The 27,252-nt window shown below is 48.5% G+C and overlaps 1 protein-coding gene across 3 annotated transcripts in view; it reads left to right on the forward strand.

Annotated features, from left to right (window-relative positions):
- grik1a (glutamate receptor, ionotropic, kainate 1a) overlaps positions 1–27,252 on the forward strand; it is a 151,764-nt gene that overhangs the window by 31,568 nt on the left and 92,944 nt on the right. For all 3 annotated transcript variants that reach the window (XR_010460040.1, XM_065004980.1, XM_065004979.1), the window contains exons 3-4: positions 2,769–2,863; positions 16,111–16,273. Coding sequence is in view for 2 of the 3 variants with exons in the window: in XM_065004980.1 (XP_064861052.1) it covers positions 2,769–2,863; positions 16,111–16,273 (258 nt within the window). In the remaining variant the exon portion in view is untranslated. The remainder of the gene's footprint in view (positions 1–2,768; positions 2,864–16,110; positions 16,274–27,252) is intronic.

Here is a 27,252-nt window from a genome sequence, read left to right on the forward strand (position 1 = left end):
TCTACTTTCCTTCCCTCTCCTTTCCTCCCCTCTCCTTTCCTCCCCCCCTCTCATTTCCCCCTCCCCTCTACTTTCCTTCCCTCTCCAATCCTCCCCTCTACTTTCCTTCCCTCCCCCTCCTTTCCTCCCCTCCCTCTCCTTTCCTTCCCTCCCCTCTCCTATCCTTTCCTCCCTCCCCTCTACTTTCCTTCCCTCCCCTCCCCTCTCCTTTCCTCCCCTCTCCTTTCCTTCCCTCTCCTCTCCTTTCCTCCCCTCTCCTTTCCTCCCCTCCCCTCTCCTTTCCTCCTCCCCCTCCCTCTCCTTTCCTTCCCTCTCCTTTCATCCCCTCTCCTTTCCTCCCCTCTCCTTTCCTTCCCTCTCCTTTCCTCCCCTCCCCTCTCCTTTCCTTTCCTCCCTCCCCTCTCCTTTCTTCCCCTCTCCTTTCCTTCCCTCCCCTCCCCTCTCCTTTCCTCCCCGTCCCCTCTCCTTTCCTCCCCTCTCCTTTCCTTCCCTCCCCTCCCCTTTCCTCCCCTCTCCTTTCATCCCCTCTCCTTTCCTTCCCTCTCCTTTCCTCCCTCCCTCCCCTCTCCTTTCCTTCCCTCCCCTTTCCTCCCCTCCCCTCTCCTTTCCTCCCCTCTCCTTTCCTCCCCTTTCCTTCCCTCCCTCCCCTTTCCTCCCCTCTCCTTTCATCCCCTCTCCTTTCCTTCCCTCTCCTTTCCTACCCTCCCCTCTCATTTCCCCCTCCCCTCTACTTTCCTTCCCTCTCCAATCCTCCCCTCTCCTTTCCTTCCTCCCCTCTCCTTTCCTCCCCTCCCCTCTACTTTCCTTCCCTCTCCAATCCTCCCCTCTCCTTTCCTTCCCTCCCCTCTACTTTCCTTCCCTCCCTCTCCTTTCCTCCCCTCCCCTCTCCTTTCCTTCCCTCCCCTCTACTTTCCTTCCCTCCCCTCTCCTTTCCTACCCTCCCCTCTACTTTCCTTCCCTCTCCAATCCTCCCTCTCCTTTCCTTCCCTCCCCCTACTTTCCTCCCCTCTACTTTCCTTCCCTCCCCTCTCCTTTCCTCCCTCCCCTCTCCTTTCCTTCCCTCCCCTCTACTTTCCTTCCTCCCTCTCCTTTCCTCCCCTTCCCTCTCCTTTCCTCCCCTCCCCTCTACTTTCCTTCCCTCTCCTTTCCTCCCCTCTCCTTTCCTCCCCTCCCCTCTCATTTCCCCCCTCCCCTCTACTTTCCTTCCCTCTCCAATCCTCCCCCTCTCCTTTCCTTCCCTCCCCTCTCCTTTCCTCCCCTCCCCTCTACTTTCCTTCCCTCCAATCCTCCCTCTCCTTTCCTCCCCTCCCATCTCCTTTCCTTCCCTCCCCTCTACTTTCCTTCCCTCCCTCTCCTTTCCTCCCCTCCCCTCTACTTTCCTTCCCTCTCCAATCCTCCCCTCTCCTTTCCTTCCCTCCCCTCTACTTTCCTTCCCTCCCCTCTCCTTTCCTCCCCTCCCCTCTCCTTCCCTCCCCTCTACTTTCCTTCCCTCCCCTCTCCTTTCCTCCCTCTCCTTTCCTTCCCTCTCCTTTCCTCCCCTCTCCTTTCCTCCCCTGCCCTCTCCTTTCCTCCCCTGCCCTCTCCTTTCCTTCCCTCCCCTCTACTTTCCTCCCCCTCTCCTTTCCTTTTCCTTCCCTCCCCTCTACTTTCCTTCCCTCCCTCTCCTTTCCTCCCCCCCTCTCCTTTCCTCCCCTCCCCTCTACTTTCCTTCCTTCCCTCTCCTTTCCTTCCCTCTCCTTTCCTCCCCTTTCCTCCCCTCTACTTTCCTTCCCTCCCCTCTCCTTTCCTTCCCTCTCCTTTCCTCCCCTCCCTCTCCTTTCCTTCCCTTCCCTCTCCTTTCCTTCCCTCCCCTCTCCTTTCCACCCCTCCCCTCTCCTTTCCTTCCCTCTCCTTTCCTCCCCTCCCCTCTCATTTCCTCCCTCCCCTCTCCTTTCTCCCACTTCCCTCTCCAATCCTCCACTCTCCTTTCCTCCCTCCCCTCTACTTTCCTTCCTCTCCTCTACTTTCCTTCCCTCTCCTCCCCTCATCCTCATCCCCTCCCCCTCACCTCTCCTCCCTTCTCCTCCTCTCCCCTCCTCTCTCCCCCCCCTCACCCCTCACCTCTCCTCCTCCTTTCCTCATTCTCCTCCTCTCCGCTCCCCCTCTTCTCTCTTCCTCCACTCTCCTCTCATCCCCTCACCCCCTCACCTCTCCTCCCCTCACCCCCACTCCTCCCCTCATCCCCCTCACCTCTCCTCCCTTCTCCTCCTCTCCCCTCCTCTCCTCTCCCCTCATCCCCTCACCTCTCCTCCCTTCTCCTCCCCCTCACCCCCTCTCCTCCCTCATTCTCCTCATTCTCCTCCTCTCCCCTCTCCCTCTTCTCTCTTCCTCCACTCTCCTCTCATCCTCTCACCCCCTCCCCTCTCCTCTCCCCTAATCCCCTCATCCCCTCACCCCCTCCCATCTCCTCCCCTCTCCCCCTAATCCCCTCCTCCACTCACCCCTCCCATCTCTTCTCCCCTAATCCCCTCCTCCACTCACCCCTCCCATCTCTTCTCCCCTAATCCCCTCCTCCCCTCACCCCCTCCCATCTCCTCTCCCTCCTCCCCTCACCCCTCCCCTCTCCTCTCCCTAATCCCTCCTCCCCTCACCCCCTCCCATCTCCTCTCCCTAATCCCCTCCTCCCCTCACATCTCCTCTCCCTTAATCCCCTCCTCTCCCCCTCCCCCCTCCTCCCCTCACCCCCACCCCCCCCTCTTCTCCCCCTCCTCCTCTCCCCTCCTCCCCAGTGTGTGACCAGTTGGCTCTGGGTGTATCTGCAGTGTTTGGCCCGTCCCACAGCTCCTCAGTCAGTGCTGTCCAGTCCATCTGTAACGCCCTGGAGGTGAAAGAGCATCACATTACAACATAACATTAGATAAAGTTAGACAATATCACATTGAGTTAATATAAAATAACATCTGAAAAATAAATCACATACTGTAACATAGGATGACGTGACACCATAACATGACACCATAACATGACACCATGAGGACATGACACCATGAGGACATGACACCATAACATGACACCATGAGGACATGACACCATAACATGACACCATAACATGACACCATGAAGACATGACACCATGAGGACATGACACCATGAGGACATGACACCATGAGGACATGACACCATGAGGACATGACACCATAACATGACACCATGAGGACATGACACCATGAGGACATGACACCATAACATGACACCATGAAGACATGACACCATAACATGACACCATGAAGACATGACACCATGAGGACATGACACCATGAGGACATGACACCATAACATGACACCATGAAGACATGACACCATGAGGACATGACACCACGATGACACCATAACATGACACCATGAAGACATGACACCATAACATGACACCATGAGGACATGACACCATGAAGACATGACACCATAACATGACACCATGAAGACATGACACCATGAGGACATGACACCATGATGACACCATGAAGACATGACACCATAACATGACACCATGAGGACATGACACCATGAGGACATGACACCATGAGGACATGACACCATAACATGACACCATGAGGACATGACACCATAACATGACACCATGAGGACATGACACCATGAGGACATGACACCATGAGGACATGACACCATGACATGACACCATAACATGACACCATGAGGACATGACACCATAATATGACACCATGAGGACATGACACCATGATGACATGACACCATGAAGACATGACACCATGAGGACATGACACCATGAAGACATGACACCATGATGACACCATAACATGACACCATGAGGACATGACACCATGATGACATGACACCATGAAGACATGACACCATAACATGACACCATGAGGACATGACACCATGAGGACATGACACCATGAAGACATGACACCATGATGACACCATAACATGACACCATGAGGACATGACACCATGAAGACATGACACCATAACATGACACCATAACATGACACCATGAAGACATGACACCATAACATGACACCATGAAGACATGACACCATGAGGACATGACACCATGAGGACATGACACCATAACATGACACCATGAGGACATGACACCATGAGGACATGACACCATAACATGACACCATGAGGACGTGACACCATAACATGACACCATGAGGACATGACACCATAACATGACACCATGAGGACATGACACCATGAGGACATGACACCATAACATGACACCATGAGGACATGACACCATAACATGACACCATGAAGACATGACACCATGTCACATGACACCATGAAGACATGACACCATGAAGACATGACACCATGAGGACATGACACCATGAAGACATGACACCATGATGACATGACACCATGAGGACATGACACCATGAGGACATGACACCATGAGGACATGACACCATGAAGACATGACACCATGAGGACATGACACCATGAGGACATGACACCATGAGGACATGACACCATATCATGACACCATGAGGACATGACACCATGAAGACATGACACCATGAGGACATGACACCATAACATGACACCATGAGGACATGACACCATAACATGACACCATGAACATGACATAACCATGAGGACATGACACCATAACATGACACCATGAGGACATGACACCATAACATGACACCATGAGGACATGACACCATAACATGACTCCATGAGGACATGACACCATAACATGACACCATGAGGACATGACACCATGAAGACATGACACCATGAAGACATGACACCATGAGGACATGACACCATGAAGACATGACACCATGATGACATGACACCATGAGGACATGACACCATGAGGACATGACACCATAGCATAACACCATGAGGACATGACACCATGAAGACATGACACCATGAGGACATGACACCATAGCATGACACCATGAGGACATGACACCATGAGGACATGACACCATTGCATGACACCATGAGGACATGACACCATAACATGACACCATGAAGACATGACACCATAACATGACACCATGAGGACATGAGGACATGACACCATAACATGACACCATAACATGACACCATGAGGACATGACACCATGAGGACATGACACCATAACATGACACCATGAAGACATGACACCATGAAGACATGACACCATGAGGACATGACACCATAACATGACACCATGAAGACATGACACCATAACATGACACCATGAAGACATGACACCATGAGGACATGACACCATGAAGACATGACACCATAACATGACACCATGAGGACACCATAACATGACACCATGAAGACATGACACCATGAAGACATGACACCATGAGGACATGACACCATGAAGACATGACACCATAACATGACACCATGAGGACATGACACCATGAGGACATGACACCATGAAGACATGACACCATAACATGACACCATGAGGACATGACACCATGAAGACATGACACCATGAAGACATGACACCATGAGGACATGACACCATAACATGACACCATGAAGACATGACACCATAACATGACACCATGAAGACATGACACCATGAGGACATGACACCATGAAGACATGACACCATAACATGACACCATGAAGACATGACACCATGATGACATGACACCATGAAGACATGACACCATGAAGACATGACCATGAGGACATGACACCATGAAGACATGACACCATGAGGACATGACACCATGAGGACATGACACCATGAAGACATGACACCATGAGGACATGACACCATGAAGACATGACACCATGAGGACATGACACCATAACATGACACCATGAGGACATGACACCATAACATGACACCATGAAGACATGACACCATAACATGACACCATGAAGACATGACACCATAACATGACACCATGAGGACATGACACCATGAGGACATGACACCATGAGGACATGACACCATAACATGACACCATGAGGACATGACACCATAACATGACACCATGAAGACATGACACCATAACATGACACCATGAAGACATGACACCATGAGGACATGACACCATAACATGACACCATGAGGACATGACACCATAACATGACACCATGAAGACATGACACCATGAGGACATGACACCATGAAGACATGACACCATAACATGACACCATAACATGACACCATGAAGACATGACACCATGAAGACATGACACCATGAGGACATGACACCATAGCATGACAACATGAGGACATGACACCATGAGGACATGACACCATGAAGACATGACACCATGAGGACATGACACCATGAGGACATGACACCATAACATGACACCATGAAGACATGACACCATAACATGACACCATGAGGACATGACACCATGAAGACATGACACCATGAGGACATGACACCATGAAGACATGACACCATAACATGACACCATGAGGACATGACACCATGAAGACATGACACCATAACATGACACCATGAAGACATGACACCATGAGGACATGACACCATGAGGACATGACACCATGAAGACATGACACCATAGCATGACACCATGAGGACATGACACCATAACATGACACCATGAGGACATGACACCATAACATGACACCATGAGGACGTGACACCATAACATGACACCATGAGGACATGACACCATAACATGACACCATGAGGACATGACACCATAACATGACACCATGAGGACATGACACCATAACATGACACCATGAAGACATGACACCATGTCACATGACACCATGAAGACATGACACCATGAAGACATGACACCATGAGGACATGACACCATGAAGACATGACACCATGATGACATGACACCATGAGGACATGACACCATGAGGACATGACACCATAGCATGACACCATGAGGACATGACACCATGAAGACATGACACCATGAGGACATGACACCATAGCATGACACCATGAGGACATGACACCATAGCATGACACCATGAGGACATGACACCATGAAGACATGACACCATGAGGACATGACACCATAACATGACACCATGAGGACATGACACCATGAGGACATGACACCATAACATGACACCATGAGGACATGACACCATAACATGACACCATGAGGACATGACACCATAACATGACACCATGAGGACATGACACCATAACATGACACCATGAGGACATGACACCATAACATGACACCATGAGGACATGACACCATAACATGACACCATGAGGACATGACACCATAACATGACTCCATGAGGACATGACACCATAACATGACACCATGAGGACATGACACCATGAAGACATGACACCATGAAGACATGACACCATGAAGACATGACACCATGAGGACATGACACCATGAAGACATGACACCATGATGACATGACACCATGAGGACATGACACCATGAGGACATGACACCATAGCATAACACCATGAAGACATGACACCATGAGGACATGACACCATAGCATGACACCATGAGGACATGACACCATGAGGACATGACACCATTGCATGACACCATGAGGACATGACACCATAACATGACACCATGAAGACATGACACCATAACATGACACCATGAGGACATGAGGACATGACACCATAACATGACACCATAACATGACACCATGAGGACATGACACCATGAGGACATGACACCATAACATGACACCATGAAGACATGACACCATGAAGACATGACACCATGAGGACATGACACCATAACATGACACCATGAAGACATGACACCATAACATGACACCATGAAGACATGACACCATGAAGACATGACACCATGAGGACATGACACCATGAAGACATGACACCATAACATGACACCATGAGGACACCATAACATGACACCATGAAGACATGACACCATGACACCATGAAGACATGACACCATGAGGACATGACACCATGAAGACATGACACCATAACATGACACCATGAGGACATGACACCATGAGGACATGACACCATGAAGACATGACACCATAACATGACACCATGAGGACATGACACCATGAAGACATGACACCATGAAGACATGACACCATGAAGACATGACACCATGAAGACATGACACCATGAGGACATGACACCATAACATGACACCATGAAGACATGACACCATAACATGACACCATGAAGACATGACACCATGAGGACATGACACCATGAAGACGACACCATAACATGACACCATGAAGACATGACACCATGATGACATGACACCATGAAGACATGACACCATGAAGACATGACCATGAGGACATGACACCATGAAGACATGACACCATGAGGACATGACACCATGAGGACATGACACCATGAAGACATGACACCATGAGGACATGACACCATGAAGACATGACACCATGAGGTCATGACACCATAACATGACACCATGAGGACATGACACCATAACATGACACCATGAAGACATGACACCATAACATGACACCATGAAGACATGACACCATAACATGACACCATGAGGACATGACACCATGAGGACATGACACCATGAGGACATGACACCATAACATGACACCATGAGGACATGACACCATAACATGACACCATGAAGACATGACACCATGAGGACATGACACCATAACATGACACCATGAGGACATGACACCATAACATGACACCATGAGGACATGACACCATGAAGACATGACACCATAACATGACACCATAACATGACACCATGAAGACATGACACCATGAAGACATGACACCATGAGGACATGACACCATGAGGACATGACACCATAGCATGACAACATGAGGACATGACACCATGAGGACATGACACCATGAGGACATGACACCATGAGGACATGACACCATAACATGACACCATGAAGACATGACACCATAACATGACACCATGAGGACATGACACCATGAGGACATGACACCATGAAGACATGACACCATGAGGACATGACACCATGAAGACATGACACCATAACATGACACCATGAGGACATGACACCATGAAGACATGACACCTTAACATGACACCATGAAGACATGACACCATGAGGACATGACACCATGAGGACATGACACCATAACATGACACCATAACATGACACCATGAGGACATGACACCATGAGGACATGACACCATGAGGACATGACACCATGAAGACATGACACCATAGCATGACACCATGAGGACATGACACCATGAAGACATGACACCATGAGGACATGACACCATGAGGACATGACACCATAACATGACACCATGAGGACATGACACCATAGCATGACACCATGAGGACATGACACCATGAAGACATGACACCATAGCATGACACCATGAGGACATGACACCATGAAGACATGACACCATGAGGACATGACACCATGAGGACATGACACCATAACATGACACCATGAGGACATGACACCATGAGGACATGACACCATAACATGACACCATGAAGACATGACACCATAACATGACACCATGAAGACATGACACCATGAGGACATGACACCATGAGGACATGACACCATAACATGACACCATGAGGACATGACACCATGAGGACATGACACCATGAGGACATGACACCATGAGGACATGACACCATGAAGACATGACACCATGAGGACATGACACCATAACATGACACCATGAGGACATGACACCATAATATGACACCATGAGGACATGACACCATGATGACATGACACCATGAAGACATGACACCATGAGGACATGACACCATGAAGACATGACACCATGATGACACCATAACATGACACCATGAGGACATGACACCATGATGACATGACACCATGAAGACATGACACCATAACATGACACCATGAGGACATGACACCATGAGGACATGACACCATGAAGACATGACACCATGATGACACCATAACATGACACCATGAGGACATGACACCATGAAGACATGACACCATAACATGACACCATAACATGACACCATGAAGACATGACACCATGAAGACATGACACCATGAGGACATGACACCATGAGGACATGACACCATAACATGACACCATGAGGACATGACACCATAACATGACACCATGAGGACATGACACCATAACATGACACCATGAGGACATGACACCATAACATGACACCATGAGGACATGACACCATAACATGACACCATGAGGACATGACACCATAACATGACTCCATGAGGACATGACACCATAACATGACACCATGAGGACATGACACCATGAAGACATGACACCATGAAGACATGACACCATGAGGACATGACACCATGAAGACATGACACCATGATGACATGACACCATGAGGACATGACACCATGAGGACATGACACCATAGCATAACACCATGAGGACATGACACCATGAAGACATGACACCATGAGGACATGACACCATAGCATGACACCATGAGGACATGACACCATGAGGACATGACACCATTGCATGACACCATGAGGACATGACACCATAACATGACACCATGAAGACATGACACCATAACATGACACCATGAGGACATGAGGACATGACACCATAACATGACACCATAACATGACACCATGAGGACATGACACCATGAGGACATGACACCATAACATGACACCATGAAGACATGACACCATGAAGACATGACACCATGAGGACATGACACCATAACATGACACCATGAAGACATGACACCATAACATGACACCATGAAGACATGACACCATGAAGACATGACACCATGAGGACATGACACCATGAAGACATGACACCATAACATGACACCATGAGGACACCATAACATGACACCATGAAGACATGACACCATGACACCATGAAGACATGACACCATGAGGACATGACACCATGAAGACATGACACCATAACATGACACCATGAGGACATGACACCATGAGGACATGACACCATGAAGACATGACACCATAACATGACACCATGAGGACATGACACCATGAAGACATGACACCATGAAGACATGACACCATGAGGACATGACACCATAACATGACACCATGAAGACATGACACCATAACATGACACCATGAAGACATGACACCATGAGGACATGACACCATGAAGACATGACACCATAACATGACACCATGAAGACATGACACCATGAAGACATGACACCATGAAGACATGACCATGAGGACATGACACCATGAGGACATGACACCATGAGGACATGACACCATGAAGACATGACACCATGAGGACATGACACCATGAAGACATGACACCATGAGGACATGACACCATAACATGACACCATGAGGACATGACACCATAACATGACACCATAACATGACACCATGAAGACATGACACCATAACATGACACCATGAGGACATGACACCATGAGGACATGACACCATGAGGACATGACACCATAACATGACACCATGAGGACATGACACCATAACATGACACCATGAAGACATGACACCATGAAGACATGACACCATAACATGACACCATGAAGACATGACACCATGAGGACATGACACCATAACATGACACCATGAGGACATGACACCATAACATGACACCATGAAGACATGACACCATGAGGACATGACACCATGAAGACATGACACCATAACATGACACCATAACATGACACCATGAAGACATGACACCATGAAGACATGACACCATGAGGACATGACACCATGAGGACATGACACCATAGCATGACAACATGAGGACATGACACCATGAGGACATGACACCATGAAGACATGACACCATGAGGACATGACACCATGAGGACATGACACCATGAGGACATGACACCATAACATGACACCATGAGGACATGACACCATGAAGACATGACACCATAACATGACACCATGAAGACATGACACCATGAGGACATGACACCATGAGGACATGACACCATAACATGACACCATGAGGACATGACACCATGAGGACATGACACCATGAGGACATGACACCATGAAGACATGACACCATAGCATGACACCATGAGGACATGACACCATAACATGACACCATGAAGACATGACACCATAACATGACACCATGAGGACATGACACCATGAGGACATGACACCATGAAGACATGACACCATGAGGACATGACACCATGAAGACATGACACCATAACATGACACCATGAGGACATGACACCATGAAGACATGACACCATAACATGACACCATGAAGACATGACACCATGAGGACATGACACCATGAGGACATGACACCATAACATGACACCATGAGGACATGACACCATGAGGACATGACACCATGAAGACATGACACCATAGCATGACACCATGAGGACATGACACCATAACATGACACCATGAGGACATGACACCATAACATGACACCATGAGGACGTGACACCATAACATGACACCATGAGGACATGACACCATAACATGACACCATGAGGACATGACACCATAACATGACACCATGAGGACATGACACCATAACATGACACCATGAAGACATGACACCATGTCACATGACACCATGAAGACATGACACCATGAAGACATGACACCATGAGGACATGACACCATGAAGACATGACACCATGATGACATGACACCATGAGGACATGACACCATGAGGACATGACACCATAGCATGACACCATGAGGACATGACACCATGAAGACATGACACCATGAGGACATGACACCATAACATGACACCATGAGGACATGACACCATGAGGACATGACACCATAACATGACACCATGAGGACATGACACCATAACATGACACCATGAGGACATGACACCATAACATGACACCATGAGGACATGACACCATAACATGACACCATGAGGACATGACACCATAACATGACACCATGAGGACATGACACCATAACATGACACCATGAGGACATGACACCATAACATGACACCATGAGGACATGACACCATAACATGACTCCATGAGGACATGACACCATAACATGACACCATGAGGACATGACACCATGAAGACATGACACCATGAAGACATGACACCATGAAGACATGACACCATGAGGACATGACACCATGAAGACATGACACCATGATGACATGACACCATGAGGACATGACACCATGAGGACATGACACCATAGCATAACACCATGAGGACATGACACCATGAAGACATGACACCATGAGGACATGACACCATAGCATGACACCATGAGGACATGACACCATGAGGACATGACACCATTGCATGACACCATGAGGACATGACACCATAACATGACACCATGAAGACATGACACCATAACATGACACCATGAGGACATGAGGACATGACACCATAACATGACACCATAACATGACACCATGAGGACATGACACCATGAGGACATGACACCATAACATGACACCATGAAGACATGACACCATGAAGACATGACACCATGAGGACATGACACCATAACATGACACCATGAAGACATGACACCATAACATGACACCATGAAGACATGACACCATGAAGACATGACACCATGAGGACATGACACCATGAAGACATGACACCATAACATGACACCATGAGGACACCATAACATGACACCATGAAGACATGACACCATGACACCATGAAGACATGACACCATGAGGACATGACACCATGAAGACATGACACCATAACATGACACCATGAGGACATGACACCATGAGGACATGACACCATGAAGACATGACACCATAACATGACACCATGAGGACATGACACCATGAAGACATGACACCATGAAGACATGACACCATGAAGACATGACACCATGAAGACATGACACCATGAGGACATGACACCATAACATGACACCATGAAGACATGACACCATAACATGACACCATGAAGACATGACACCATGAGGACATGACACCATGAAGACATGACACCATAACATGACACCATGAAGACATGACACCATGATGACATGACACCATGAAGACATGACACCATGAAGACATGACCATGAGGACATGACACCATGAAGACATGACACCATGAGGACATGACACCATGAGGACATGACACCATGAAGACATGACACCATGAGGACATGACACCATGAAGACATGACACCATGAGGACATGACACCATAACATGACACCATGAGGACATGACACCATAACATGACACCATGAAGACATGACACCATAACATGACACCATGAAGACATGACACCATAACATGACACCATGAGGACATGACACCATGAGGACATGACACCATAACATGACACCATGAGGACATGACACCATAACATGACACCATGAAGACATGACACCATAACATGACACCATGAAGACATGACACCATGAGGACATGACACCATAACATGACACCATGAGGACATGACACCATGAAGACATGACACCATAACATGACACCATAACATGACACCATGAAGACATGACACCATGAAGACATGACACCATGAGGACATGACACCATGAGGACATGACACCATAGCATGACAACATGAGGACATGACACCATGAGGACATGACACCATGAAGACATGACACCATGAGGACATGACACCATGAGGACATGACACCATGAGGACATGACACCATAACATGACACCATGAAGACATGACACCATAACATGACACCATGAGGACATGACACCATGAGGACATGACACCATGAAGACATGACACCATGAGGACATGACACCATGAGGACATGACACCATGAGGACATGACACCATGAGGACATGACACCATGAAGACATGACACCATGAGGACATGACACCATGAGGACATGACACCATAACATGACACCATGAAGACATGACACCATAACATGACACCATGAGGACATGACACCATGAGGACATGACACCATGAGGACATGACACCATGAAGACATGACACCATGAGGACATGACACCATGAGGACATGACACCATAACATGACACCATGAAGACATGACACCATAACATGACACCATGAGGACATGACACCATGAGGACATGACACCATGAGGACATGACACCATAACATGACACCATGAAGACATGACACCATGAGGACATGACACCATGAGGACATGACACCATGAGGACATGACACCATGAGGACATGACACCATAACATGACACCATGAAGACATGACACCATAACATGACACCATGAGGACATGACACCATAACATGACACCATGAGGACATGACACCATGAGGACATGACACCATGAAGACATGACACCATGAGGACATGACACCATGAGGACATGACACCATGAAGACATGACACCATGAGGACATGACACCATGAGGACATGACACCATGAAGACATGACACCATGAAGACATGACACCATGAAGACATGACACCATGAGGACATGACACCATGAGGACATGACACCATAACATGACACCATGAAGACATGACACCATGAGGACATGACACCATGAAGACATGACACCATGAGGACATGACACCATGATGACACCATGAAGACATGACACCATAACATGACACCATGAGGACATGACACCATGAAGACATGACACCAAGAGGACATGACACCATGAGGACATGACACCATGAGGACATGACACCATAGCATGACACCATGAGGACATGACACCATGAGGACATGACACCATAGCATGACACCATGAGGACATGACACCATAGCATGACACCATGAGGACATGACACCATGAGGACATGACACCATAGCATGACACCATGAGGACATGACACCATGAGGACATGACACCATAGCATGACACCATGAGGACATGACACCATAGCATGACACCATGAGGACATGACACCATGAGGACATGACACCATGAGGACATGACACCATGAAGACATGACACCATGAGGACATGACACCATGAAGACATGACACCATAGCATGACACCATGAGGACATTTACAGATGATCCCGACCACGATCTTGCTATACGCTGTGTTTACAACATTATGAGGTAGGGGAGAAAAACTAGAAATGAGAAAACATTTAAATGAACATTTTAACTTGTATTGTTCGTCCCGACTAAGGTACCCCACATCCAGACGCGTTGGAAACACCCGTCAGTGGACAACAGAGACACATTTTACATCAACCTCTACCCAGAATACACTGCAATCTCCAGAGCCATACTGGACATAGTGACTTTCTTCAAGTGGAAGAGCCTAACAGTGGTCTACGAGGATAGCACAGGTAGGAACACGCGCGCACATAGACACATACATACACACACACACACACACACACACGCGCGCGCGCGCACGCACATGCACAAACGCACAAACGCACACGCACACACATAGACACATACATACACACATACACACACACAGACACACGCACAGATACACACACACAGACACACACACTGACACATACACGCAGAGACACACGCACAGATACACACACATAGACACACACGCACAGATACACACACACACACACACAGACACACACGCTGTGCATTGTGTTGTGTGACAAAACTGCACATTTTAGAGTGGCCTTTTATTGTCCCCAGCACCAGATATGCCACACCTGACAGGTGGATGTATCTATTATGATTATCTTGGTAAAGGAGAAATGTTCAATAACAGGGAGAAGAAACATATTGTTTTAAATCAGCTTTTTGTGCGTATGGAACATTTCTAGGATCTTTTATTTCAGCTCAGTAAACATGGGACAATGTGTTGCATTTGACATTTGTGTCTGTCTGTCTGTCTGTCTGTCTGTCTGTCTGTCTGTCTGTCTGTCTGTCTGTACAAACCCTCAGTCCAGCTTCTCTCAGCCTATAGCGGACAGTCTGAGCAGTGATGGAGGGATTTGTGTGTTCCTGGTGTAACTCGGGCAGTTGTTGTTGCCATCCTGTACCTGTCCCGCAGGTGTGATGTTCGGATGTACCGATCCTGTGCAGGTGTTGTTACACGTGGTCTGCCACTGCGAGGACGATCAGCTGTCCGTCCTGTCTCCCTGTAGCGCTGTCTTAGGCGTCTCACAGTACAGACATTGCAATTTATTGCCCTGGCCACATCTGCAGTCCTCATGCCTCCTTGCAGCCTGCCTAAGGCACGTTCACACAGATGAGCAGGGACCCTGGGCATCTTTATTTTGGTGTTTTTCAGAGTCAGTAGAAAGGCCTCTTTAGTGTCCTTTCATAACTGTGACCTTAATTGCCTACCATCTGTAAACTGTTAGTGTCTTAACGACCGTTCCACAGGTGCATGTTCACTAATTGTTTATGGTTCATTGAACAAGCATGGGAAACAGTGTTTACAGTTTTTTCCAACGTTTTTCAAAACTCTACACACAATTCCCAAAACTGCACACACAAAATGCAAAATGCCTCACATCTCCTTCAAAATGTAACACTGCATTCAAAATGCCATAAACACATGTCAGAACGAAGCATTTGCATCAAATGGCAAACACTGCTTTCATAATAGTACATGTCTGGATATACCATGTAAACACTGTTGTTCTAAATCTAAAGCTCTTTGGTCTTTCATAGGCTTATATCTACATTTCAATACAATGTTCTACAGTGAAAGTCATCTGCTGAGAGGGGTAACAAGTACACTGTAAACACCAATGCAATGTAGAAACAGAAAATATTTATTAGGCCAACATTACTGTTGTATACAGTAGCATACAACAAAACCATAAACATATGTAAACCAAAAGTATATTCTTTAGAATACAGTAAAGAACACAATTGTGTGTGTGGCGTCCCAAGGGGGGGCAGTCCAGGAATTGGTAGGGGGGGGGGCAGCTACGCTTCATCTCTTCTCCGGCCTGAGTCTGGCCACAATACTTCGTCCACATCACAAGATACGTTTTCTCTTGCCAAACATGGAGGGAAGTACCTCCTAGCATGGCGTATCCAACCTCTATGTCCCCACATGGAGGGAAGTACCTCCTAGCATGGCGTATCCAACCTCTATGTCCCCACATGGAGGGAAGTACCTCCTAGCATGGTGTATACAACCTCTCTGTCCCCACATGGAGGGAAGTATCTCCTAGCATGGTGTGTCCAACCTTGGACAGAGACAACCTCTATGTCCCCACATGGAGGGAAGTATCTCCTAGCATGGTGTATCCAACCTCTATGTCCCCACATGGAGGGAAGTATCTCCTAGCATGGCGTATCCAACCTCTATGTCCCCACATGGAGGGAAGTATCTCCTAGCATGGCGTATCCAACCTCTATGTCCCCACATGGAGGGAAGTATCTCCTAGCATGGTGTATCCAACCTCTATGTCCCCACATGGAGGGAAGTATCTCCTAGCATGGTGTATCCAACCTTGGACAGAGGCAACCTCTATGTCCCCACATGGATGGAAGTATCTCCTGGCATGGTGTATCCAACCTCTATGTCCCCACATGGAGAGAAGTATCTCCTAGCATGGTGTATCCAACCTCTATGTCCCCACATGGAGGGAAGTATCTCCTAGCATGGTGTGTCCAACCTCTATGTCCCCACATGGAGGGAAGTATCTCCTAGCATGGCGTGTCCAACCTCTATGTCCCCACATGGAGGGAAGTATCTCCTAGCATGGTGTATCCAACCTCTATGTCCCCACATGGAGGGAAGTATCTCCTAGCATGGCGTATCCAACCTCTATGTCCCCACATGGAGGGAAGTATCTCCTAGCATGGCGTATCCAACCTCTATGTCCCCACATGGAGGGAAGTATCTCCTAGCATGGCGTATCCAACCCCTATGTCCCCACATGGAGGGAAGTATCTCCTAGCATGGTGTATCCAACCTCTATGTCCCCACATGGAGGGAAGTATCTCCTAGCATGGTGTATCCAACCTCTATGTCCCCACATGGAGGGAAGTATCTCCTAGCATGGCGTGTCCAACCTCTATGTCCCCACATGGAGGGAAGTATCTCCTAGCATGGCGTGTCCAACCTCTATTACATTTACATTTAAGTCATTTAGCAGACGCTCTTATCCAGAGCGACTTACAGAGGGAAGTATCTCCTAGCATGGCGTATCCAACCTCTATGTCCCCACATGGAGGGAAGTATCTCCTAGCATGGTGTATCCAACCTTGGACAGAGACAACCTCTATGTCCCCACATGGAGGGAAGTATCTCCTAGCATGGTGTATCCAACCTTGGACAGAGACAACCTCTATGTCCCCACATGGAGGGAAGTATCTCCTAGCATGGTGTATCCAACCTCTATGTCCCCACATGGAGGGAAGTATCTCCTAGCATGGCGTATCCAACCTCTATGTCCCCACATGGAGGGAAGTATCTCCTAGCATGGCGTATCCAACCTCTATGTCCCCACATGGAGGGAAGTATCTCCTAGCATGGTGTATCCAACCTCTATGTCCCCACATGGAGGGAAGTATCTCCTAGCATGGTGTATCCAACCTTGGACAGAGGCAACCTCTATGTCCCCACATGGATGGAAGTATCTCCTAGCATGGTGTATCCAACCTCTATGTCCCCACATGGAGAGAAGTATCTCCTAGCATGGTGTATCCAACCTCTATGTCCCCACATGGAGGGAAGTATCTCCTAGCATGGTGTATCCAACCTCTATGTCCCCACATGGAGGGAAGTATCTCCTAGCATGGTGTATCCAACCTCTATGTCCCCACATGGAGGGAAGTATCTCCTAGCATGGTGTATCCAACCTTGGACAGAGGCAACCTCTATGTCCCCACATGGATGGAAGTATCTCCTAGCATGGTGTATCCAACCTTGGACAGAGGCAACCTCTATGTCCCCACATGGATGGAAGTATCTCCTAGCATGGTGTATCCAACCTCTATGTCCCCACATGGAGAGAAGTATCTCCTAGCATGGTGTATCCAACCTCTATGTCCCCACATGAAGGGAAGTATCTCCTAGCATGGTGTATCCAACCTCTATGTCCCCACATGGAGGGAAGTATCTCCTAACATGGTGTATCCAACCTTGGACAGAGGCAACCTCTATGTCCCCACATGGAGGGAAGTATCTCCTAGCATGGTGTATCCAACCTTGGACAGAGACAACCTCTATGTCCCCACATGGAGGGAAGTATCTCCTAGCATGGTGTATCCAACCTTGGACAGAGGCAACATCTATGTCCCCACATGGAGGGAAGTATCTCCTAGCATGGCGTGTCCAACCTCTATGTCCCCACATGGAGGGAAGTATCTCCTAGCATGGCGTGTCCAACCTCTATGTCCCCACATGGAGGGAAGTATCTCCTAGCATGGTGTATCCAACCTCTATGTCCCCACATGGAGGGAAGTATCTCCTAGCATGGTGTATCCAACCTCTATGTCCCCACATGGAGGGAAGTATCTCCTAGCATGGCGTATCCAACCTCTATGTCCCCACATGGAGGGAAGTATCTCCTAGCATGGCGTATCCAACCCCTATGTCCCCACATGGAGGGAAGTATCTCCTAGCATGGTGTATCCAACCTCTATGTCCCCACATGGAGGGAAGTATCTCCTAGCATGGTGTATCCAACCTCTATGTCCCCACATGGAGGGAAGTATCTCCTAGCATGTCGTGTCCAACCTCTATGTCCCCACATGGAGGGAAGTATCTCCTAGCATGGCGTGTCCAACCTCTATTACATTTACATTTAAGTCATTTAGCAGACGCTCTTATCCAGAGCGACTTACAGAGGGAAGTATCTCCTAGCATGGCGTATCCAACCTCTATGTCCCCACATGGAGGGAAGTATCTCCTAGCATGGTGTATCCAACCTCTATGTCCCCACATGGAGGGAAGTATCTCCTAGCATGGTGTATCCAACCTTGGACAGAGGCAACCTCTATGTCCCCACATGGATGGAAGTATCTCCTAGCATGGTGTATCCAACCTCTATGTCCCCACATGGAGAGAAGTATCTCCTAGCATGGTGTATCCAACCTCTATGTCCCCACATGGAGGGAAGTATCTCCTAGCATGGTGTATCCAACCTCTATGTCCCCACATGGAGGGAAGTATCTCCTAACATGGTGTATCCAACCTTGGACAGAGGCAACCTCTATGTCCCCACATGGAGGGAAGTATCTCCTAGCATGGTGTATCCAACCTTGGACAGAGACAACCTCTATGTCCCCACATGGAGGGAAGTATCTCCTAGCATGGTGTATCCAACCTTGGACAGAGGCAACATTTATGTCCCCACATGGAGGGAAGTATCTCCTAGCATGGTGTATCCAACCTCTATGTCCCCACATGGAGGGAAGTATCTCCTAGCATGGTGTGTCCAACCTCTATGTCCCCACATGGAGGGAAGTATCTCCTAGCATGGTGTGTCCAACCTCTATGTCCCCACATGGAGGGAAGTATCTCCTAGCATGGCGTGTCCAACCTCTATGTCCCCACATGGAGGGAAGTATCTCCTAGCATGGTGTATCCAACCTCTATGTCCCCACATGGAGGGAAGTATCTCCTAGCATGGTGTATCCAACCTCTATGTCCCCACATGGAGGGAAGTATCTCCTAGCATGGCGTATCCAACCTCTATGTCCCCACATGGAGGGAATGGTATCTGTCCCCACATGGATGTCCCCTCTATGTCCCCACATGGAGGGAAGTATCTCCTAGCATGGTGTATCCAAGAGGCCCTCTATGTCCCCACATGGAGGGAAGTATCTCCTAGCATGGTGTATCCAACCTCTATGTCCCCACATGTCCCCACATGAGGGAAGTATCTCCTAGCATGGTGTATCCAACCCCTATGTCCCCACATGGAGGGAAGTATCTCCTAGCATTGTGTATCCAACCTCTATGTCCCCACATGGAGGGAAGTATCTCCTAGCATGGTGTATCCAACCTCTATGTCCCCACATGGAGGGAAGTATCTCCTAGCATGGTGTATCCAACCTCTATGTCCCCACATGGGGAAGTATCTCCTAGCATGGTGTATCCAACCTCTATGTCCCCACATGGAGGGAAGTATCTCCTAGCATGGTGTATCCAACCTCTATGTCCCCACATGGAGGAAGTATCTCCTAGCATGGTGTATCCAACCTCTATGTCCCCACATGGAGGGAAGTATCTCCTAGCATGGTGTATCCAACCTCTATGTCCCCACATGGAGGGAAGTATCTCCTAGCATGGTGTATCCAACCTCTATGTCCCCACATGGAGGGAAGTATCTCCTAGCATGGTGTATCCAACCTCTATGTCCCCACATGGAGGAAGTATCTCCTAGCATGGTGTATCCAACCTCTATGTCCCCACATGGAGGGAAGTATCTCCTAGCATGGTGTATCCAACCTTGGACAGAGACAACCTCTATGTCCCCACATGGAGGAAGTATCTCCTAGCATGGTGTATCCAACCTCTATGTCCCCACATGGACCCTAGCATGGTGTCCAACCCATGTCCCCACATGGAGGGAAGTATCTCCTAGCATGGTGTATCCAACCTCTATGTCCCCACATGGAGGGAAGTATCTCCTAGCATGGTGTATCCAACCTCTATGTCCCCACATGGAGGGAAGTATCTCCTAGCATGGTGTATCCAACCTCTATGTCCCCAATGGAGGAAGTATCTCCTAGCATGGTGTATCCAACCTCTATGTCCCCACATGGGGAAGTATCTCCTAGCATGGTGTATCAACCTCTATGTCCCCACATGGAGGGAAGTATCTCCTAGCATGGTGTATCCAACCTCTCTATGTCCCCACATGGAGGGAAGTATCTCCTAGCATGGTGTATCCAACCTCTATGTCCCCACATGGAGGGAAGTATCTCCTAGCATGGTGTATCCAACCTTGGACAGAGGCAACATCTATGTCCCCACATGGAGGAAGTATCTCCTAGCATGGTGTATCCCTCTATGTCCCCACATGGAGGGAAGTATCTCCTAGCATAGCATGGTTATCCAACCTCTATGTCCCCACATGGAGGGAAGTATCTCTAGCATGGTGTATCTATGTCCCCACATGGAGGGAAGGAATGGTGTAACTCTAGCATGGTGTATCAACCTCTATGTCCCCACATGGAGGGAAGTATCTCCTAGCATGGTGTATCCAACCTCTATGTCCCCACATGGAGGAAGTATCTCCTAGCATGGCGTATCCAACCTCTATGTCCCCACATGGAGGGAAGTATCTCCTAGCATGGTGTATCCAACCCTCTATGTCCCCACATGGAGGGAAGTATCTCCTAGCATGGTGTATCCAACCCCACTATGTCCCCATGGTGTATCTCCTAGCATGAGTATCCAACCTCTATGTCCCCACATGGAGGAAGTATCTCCTAGCATGGTGTATCCAACCTCTATGTCCCCACATGGAGGGAAGTATCTCCTAGCATGGCGTATCCAACCTCTATGTCCCCACATGGAGGGAGGTATCTCCTAGCATGGCGTATCCAACCTCTATGTCCCCACATGGAGGGAAGTATCTCCTAGCATGGTGTATCCAACCTCTATGTCCCCACATGGAGGGAAGTATCTCCTAGCATGGTGTATCCAACCTTGTCCCCACATGAAGTATCAGATGGCAACCTCTATGTCCCCACATGGAGGGAAGTATCTCCTAGCATGAAACCTTGGACAGAGGCAACCTCTATGTCCCCATCTCCTAGCATGGTGTATCCAACCTCTATGTCCCCACATGGAGAGAAGTATCTCCTAGCATGGTGTATCCAACCTCTATGTCCCCACATGGAGGGAAGTATCTCCTAGCATGGTGTATCCAACCTCTATGTCCCCACATGGAGGGAAGTATCTCCTAGCATGGTGTATCCAACCTCTATGTCCCCACATGGAGGGAAGTATCTCCTAGCATGGTGTATCCAACCTCTATGTCCCCACATGGAGGGAAGTATCTCCTAGCATGGTGTATCCAACCTTGGACAGAGGCAACCTCTATGTCCCCACATGGATGGAAGTATCTCCTAGCATGGTGTATCCAACCTTGGACAGAGGCAACCTCTATGTCCCCACATGGATGGAAGTATCTCCTAGCATGGTGTATCCAACCTCTATGTCCCCACATGGAGAGAAGTATCTCCTAGCATGGTGTATCCAACCTCTATGTCCCCACATGAAGGGAAGTATCTCCTAGCATGGTGTATCCAACCTCTATGTCCCCACATGGAGGGAAGTATCTCCTAACATGGTGTATCCAACCTTGGACAGAGGCAACCTCTATGTCCCCACATGGAGGGAAGTATCTCCTAGCATGGTGTATCCAACCTTGGACAGAGACAACCTCTATGTCCCCACATGGAGGGAAGTATCTCCTAGCATGGTGTATCCAACCTTGGACAGAGGCAACATCTATGTCCCCACATGGAGGGAAGTATCTCCTAGCATGGCGTGTCCAACCTCTATGTCCCCACATGGAGGGAAGTATCTCCTAGCATGGCGTGTCCAACCTCTATGTCCCCACATGGAGGGAAGTATCTCCTAGCATGGTGTATCCAACCTCTATGTCCCCACATGGAGGGAAGTATCTCCTAGCATGGTGTATCCAACCTCTATGTCCCCACATGGAGGGAAGTATCTCCTAGCATGGCGTATCCAACCTCTATGTCCCCACATGGAGGGAAGTATCTCCTAGCATGGCGTATCCAACCCCTATGTCCCCACATGGAGGGAAGTATCTCCTAGCATGGTGTATCCAACCTCTATGTCCCCACATGGAGGGAAGTATCTCCTAGCATGGTGTATCCAACCTCTATGTCCCCACATGGAGGGAAGTATCTCCTAGCATGTCGTGTCCAACCTCTATGTCCCCACATGGAGGGAAGTATCTCCTAGCATGGTGTATCCAACCTCTATGTACATTTACATTTAAGTCATTTAGCACATCCAGAGCGACTTGTCCCCAGGAGGGAAGTATCTCCTAGCATGGCGTATCCAACCTCTATGTCCCCACATGGAGGGAAGTATCTCCTAGCATGGTGTATCCAACCTCTATGTCCCCACATGGAGGGAAGTATCTCCTAGCATGGTGTATCCAACCTTGGACAGAGGCAACCTCTATGTCCCCACATGGATGGAAGTATCTCCTAGCATGGTGTATCCAACCTCTATGTCCCCACATGGAGGGAAGTATCTCCTAGCATGGTGTATCCAACCTCTATGTCCCCACATGGAGGGAAGTATCTCCTAGCATAGCATGGTGTATCCAACCTCTATGTCCCCACATGGAGGGAAGTATCTCCTAGCATGGTGTATCCAACCTTGGACAGAGGCAACCTCTATGTCCCCACATGGAGGGAAGTATCTCCTAGCATGGTGTATCCAACCTTGGACAGAGACAACCTCTATGTCCCCACATGGAGGGAAGTATCTCCTAGCATGGTGTATCCAACCTTGGACAGAGGCAACATTTATGTCCCCACATGGAGGGAAGTATCTCCTAGCATGGTGTATCCAACCTCTATGTCCCCACATGGAGGGAAGTATCTCCTAGCATGGTGTATCCAACCTCTATGTCCCCACATGGAGGGAAGTATCTCCTAGCATGGTGTATCCAACCTCTATGTCCCCACATGGAGGGAAGTATCTCCTAGCATGGTGTATCCAACCTCTATGTCCCCACATGGAGGGAAGTATCTCCTAGCATGGTGTATCCAACCTCTATGTCCCCACATGGAGGGAAGTATCTCCTAGCATGGTGTATCCAACCTCTATGTCCCCACATGGAGGGAAGTATCTCCTAGCATGGCGTATCCAACCTCTATGTCCCCACATGGAGGGAAGTATCTCCTAGCATGGCGTATCCAACCTCTATGTCCCCACATGGAGGGAAGTATCTCCTAGCATGGTGTATCCAACCTCTATGTCCCCACATGGAGGGAAGTATCTCCTAGCATGGTGTATCCAACCTCTATGTCCCCACATGGAGGGAAGTATCTCCTAGCATGGTGTATCCCTTGGACAGAGGCAACCTCTATGTCCCCACATGGAGGGAAGTATCTCCTGGCATGGTGTATCCAACCTCTATGTCCCCACATGGAGAGAAGTATCTCCTAGCATGGTGTATCCAACCTCTATGTCCCCACATGGAGGGAAGTATCTCCTAGCATGGTGTATCCAACCTCTATGTCCCCACATGGAGGGAAGTATCTCCTAGCATGGTGTGTCCAACCTCTATGTCCCCACATGGAGGGAAGTATCTCCTAGCATGGTGTCAACCTCTATGTCCCCACATGGAGGGAAGTATCTCCTAGCATGGTGTATCCAACCTCTATGTCCCCACATGGAGGGAAGTATCTCCTAGCATGGTGTATCCAACCTCTATGTCCCCACATGGAGGGAAGTATCTCCTAGCATGGCGTATCCAACCTCTATGTCCCCACATGGAGGGAAGTATCTCCTAGCATGGCGTATCCAACCTCTATGTCCCCACATGGAGGGAAGTATCTCCTAGCATGGTGTATCCAACCTCTATGTCCCCACATGGAGGGAAGTATCTCCTAGCATGGTGTATCCAACCTCTATGTCCCCACATGGAGGGAAGTATCTCCTAGCATGGCGTATCCAACCTCTATGTCCCCACATGGAGGGAAGTATCTCCTAGCATGGCGTGTCCAACCTCTATTACATTTACATTTAAGTCATTTAGCAGACCTCTTATGTCCTTACATGGAGGGAAGTATCTCCTAGCATGGCGTATCCAACCTCTATGTCCCCACATGGAGGGAAGTATCTCCTAGCATGGTGTATCCAACCTCAGAGACAACCTCTATGTCCCCACATGGAGGGAAGTATCTCCTAGCATGGTGTATCCAACCTTGGACAGAGACAACCTCTATGTCCCCACATGGAGGGAAGTATCTCCTAGCATGGTGTATCCAACCTCTATGTCCCCACATGGAGGGAAGTATCTCCTAGCATGGCGTATCCAACCTCTATGTCCCCACATGGAGGGAAGTATCTCCTAGCATGGCGTATCCAACCTCTATGTCCCCACATGGAGGGAAGTATCTCCTAGCATGGTGTATCCAACCTCTATGTCCCCACATGGAGGGAAGTATCTCCTAGCATGGTGTATCCAACCTTGGACAGAGGCAACCTCTATGTCCCCACATGGATGGAAGTATCTCCTAGCATGGTGTATCCAACCTCTATGTCCCCACATGGAGGGAAGTATCTCCTAGCATGGTGTATCCAACCTCTATGTCCCCACATGGAGGGAAGTATCTCCTAGCATGGTGTATCCAACCTCTATGTCCCCAC

The sequence above is a fragment of the Oncorhynchus nerka genome, linkage group LG19 (genome assembly GCF_034236695.1).
Source record: "Oncorhynchus nerka isolate Pitt River linkage group LG19, Oner_Uvic_2.0, whole genome shotgun sequence".
In the NCBI taxonomy this organism is placed as follows: Eukaryota; Metazoa; Chordata; class Actinopteri; order Salmoniformes; family Salmonidae; genus Oncorhynchus; species Oncorhynchus nerka.